The sequence below is a fragment of the Myotis brandtii genome, unplaced genomic scaffold (genome assembly GCF_000412655.1).
Source record: "Myotis brandtii unplaced genomic scaffold, ASM41265v1 scaffold64, whole genome shotgun sequence".
In the NCBI taxonomy this organism is placed as follows: domain Eukaryota; kingdom Metazoa; phylum Chordata; class Mammalia; order Chiroptera; family Vespertilionidae; genus Myotis; species Myotis brandtii.
This window is the reverse complement of record NW_005370460.1, coordinates 2,780,795-2,783,996: the sequence shown is the minus strand read 5'-3', so window position 1 is coordinate 2,783,996 and position 3,202 is coordinate 2,780,795. Positions and strand designations below refer to the sequence as shown.

At 51.9% G+C, this 3,202-nt stretch overlaps 1 protein-coding gene across 1 annotated transcript in view; it reads right to left on the bottom strand.

Moving 5' to 3' along the window:
• The window catches only part of UCK2 (uridine-cytidine kinase 2), a 21,388-nt gene extending 18,626 nt beyond the window's left edge, over positions 1-2,762 (bottom strand). The window contains exon 1 of the mRNA XM_014528524.1: positions 2,612-2,762. Within this exon, the coding sequence (XP_014384010.1) occupies positions 2,612-2,762 (151 nt within the window). The remainder of the gene's footprint in view (positions 1-2,611) is intronic.
• Positions 2,763-3,202: the final 440 nt, after the last annotated feature.

The following is a 3,202-nucleotide window of genomic DNA, read 5'->3' as shown; positions in this document are numbered from 1 at the left end:
CTCTTGGGAAGCCAAGCTCAAGGCACGTGCACAGCCTGGCTGACAGCTACCACCAAGCCACGGCAGCACAGGGCAGGGCTGCTCGCGCTGGAGGTGACATCGCTTAAACCGGATTAAAATCAATCCGTGCAAAACACGGATCTCCGCCTCCCGGCGCTGATTCTGAGCCGGAGTGCGGAATCTGTGGATGCTTCTCTGTGTTCCTCAGAGGACAGACACAGAGGGCACCACACACACACATGCATGCGCACACACATACACATGCATGCGTGCACACACGCTTTCTGACCGCACCGAGGCGGAGGGCCGGCTGTGCTGAACTTGCTGCTGTGAGGCCCTCTCTCACTGCATGAGGCAGCGGGTGCACGAGGGGGTCTATTCCCTTCCCCTTTCACTGAGGGTCAGGAGGCAGGCCCATGGTAGGGCCCAGAAAACTGAGTGCTTTGTCCCAGGAAGAGACCCCGTGGCCGCGGCACACCAAAAGCCACCACCTGCCTCAGTCTCGCTCCCGAGCAAGGACAGCGTGTCTATTACAGGAATGATGGCCACGACCCAGAGGCCTGGGGGAGGCACCAGAAGGAAGCTGACTTCCCTGCGTTTAACACGGAAAGGATGAAGGAGAGCACGGGTGCCACTGGACCCTCTGCTCAGCCGCCCCACGTCGAGGGCCACCACGATGGCCACAGAGTGTGGACTGGGCAGCTCAGCAGGGCTTTGCTCTCACGCAGACTGAGTTACACTGCCTGTCCAGCGATCCTTAACCAGACTGCAAGCCGGAAGCCCGACGACCTGGTTAAGAGGTTTTTATTATTTCCTCCCTGGGGCTCCCCAGCACCGTCTAACTACAGAGCAGTGGGGGAGGGAACAGAGCACGCACCGAGCACACACTTCCCTTCTCCTGCCCCTCAAAACGCAAATCACCGCTTCCCCTCCAGCATCTGCGGAAAGGGCCTCAGCTCCTCTATCAGCGGACTCAGTCTCCTCGAGTGGCTCCCTCCCATCATTCACCAGCGCTCCCTAACCCCAAACTCCCCTGAGATAAAAAATAAACAAAAGCAACACAGACCACCTTCCTCTGGAGAGGATGGTGTGTGCCGCACCGAATGTCCTCGTGAATGATGAGGGCCCCCTGCGTGGGAAGCAGTTCAGAATCGTCCTGTGAACGTGGTGAGTGTCTCTGGCTAACCCGGGAAACGGAAGCAGCACCCAGGAGTAAGGCTGAACTTCTGTTTTGGACCCACACAAATATGTGCAGCTGGTGTGACAGAACGCAAGTGCAACTCACTCCGAGCGGGGAGTATGATGGCCTTTTCCAGAGACGAAGCTGGAGCAACTAGCCATCCAGGGGCCAAGACGTGAGCCTGAGCTAAACCTCTCACCTTCCAGAGAAATCAACTCCAAAGGGAACACGGGCTCATGTAAAACGTAAAACTACAAAACCTTTTAAGAAAAACATCGAAGAAGGTCTTCAGGGTCTAGTGTTTGGCGAAGATTTTTGTAGCATTGACACCAAAAGCACAATCCACACAGGGGAAGTGGGGACACGGCGCTTCATCAGCAGTAAACCCAGTGAGACGCTCGCCCCGAGGAGGCAGGCCAGGCCGGGAGGAAACGCTCCCCAGCGGCCATCACACCAGGGACTGCTGCTCCAAAACATGTAAAGAATTTCAAACTCGGCAGTAAGAAGACAAACAACGTATTAGAACTAGAGCAACAGCCAAGAAGAGGCACTTCACCCAAGGGACACAGACGGCAAACAAGCACATGAAAAGATGAGCATCACTAGCCTTCAGGGAAATTCAAGTGAAAACAGAAGAAATGTGGTTGGGGCTCATCCTGTGCACCTTCAGGGAGGCAGCCGGTCAATGTTTCTCTCACATCAACGTTTCTCTCACTTCACTCTTTCTCTCCCTTCCCCTGTCTCTCTTTAAAAAAAAAAAAAAATCAATAAAAAACATATCCTCAGGTGAGGATTAAAAACATCTATATATAAATATATAAAATTAAATCCAGGACGATGAGGAATAGAAGGGGTAGAGAAGACAGGGTGGCCGACAGAGGACGAGGGCTCCGCGACGAGGCAATGTCTGTTTTCATTTATCGGTGTCAGTACCCTGGCTGTGTTTTGGGGAAACTGAGTAAATGACACATAGGTTCGTTCCATTATTTCTTACAATTGTATGTGAATCTACAATTCCCTCCAAAGATTGATCTTTAAAAAAAAGATGAATGACCATCTGCAAATCTGTCTTTGCTGAAATTCGGCCTCTCACACACCACTGTTAATAATGAATCGATGTGGAGTGGATGTATTTTGCTCATGGGGCAGACATAAATTTGGGGCCAAATAACAGACTGTCATGGGTGAAACTGTGGCCCCAAGAAGAGACGAACAAGCCCTAACCCCCAGGACCTCCGAATGGGACCTCATTTTGAACAAAGGCCTGTGCAGATGTAATTCAGGTAAAGGATCCCGAGGGGAAATCATCCTCGATTGGGGGCGGGGCTAAACCCCATGACAGGTGTCCTTAAAGAAACAGACGAGGAGGAGACACAGAGACGGGGAAGGGTCACGCGAGAGGAGGCAGAGACTGGAGAGACCCTCCCTCACCAAGGACGCCACCAGCAGGGCAGAGACGGCAAGAGGACCCGTCCTTCAGAGCTGCTGCCTCTGAGCTGAACTCCGAGGTTTCGGACTGCGGGGTCCAGAACCAGAAGAGAGTAAGTAAGTCTGTTGTTTTAGCCTCCAAGTGTGCGGCCATGTTACTGGAGCCCCAGGGAACGAAGACACCATCATTGTTTAGCGGGTGCGTTTCTCTTTTCTAACCGCAGAGCACTTTCGTCAACGTCTATGTCTGCATATGTCCACACACAATATTTTTCTTCTTCCAGAAGCTATATGCCAGGAGGGTGTGTCATTTCCTTTTAATGGTGCTTTCTGTTTGCTCACAGTAATCTGCTATTGGCACACAGGTGTGTCCACTTCATCAAATATCCTGCTTAATAATTAGCGTACAGGCCCCAGACTCCCCCGATTGTTCAAGACTTCACCTGCACCTCACCTGTAGCCCTGGGCTTCGGTCACTGTTTCCTTGGTGACTAAGAAGTTTCTAGATCCAGCGATGTGCTCCAGGGTCTTCAAAATGAGTAACAATTGTGCAAAAGTGCCGTTTTGTGTTTTGATAGAAATGCCCATTAAACT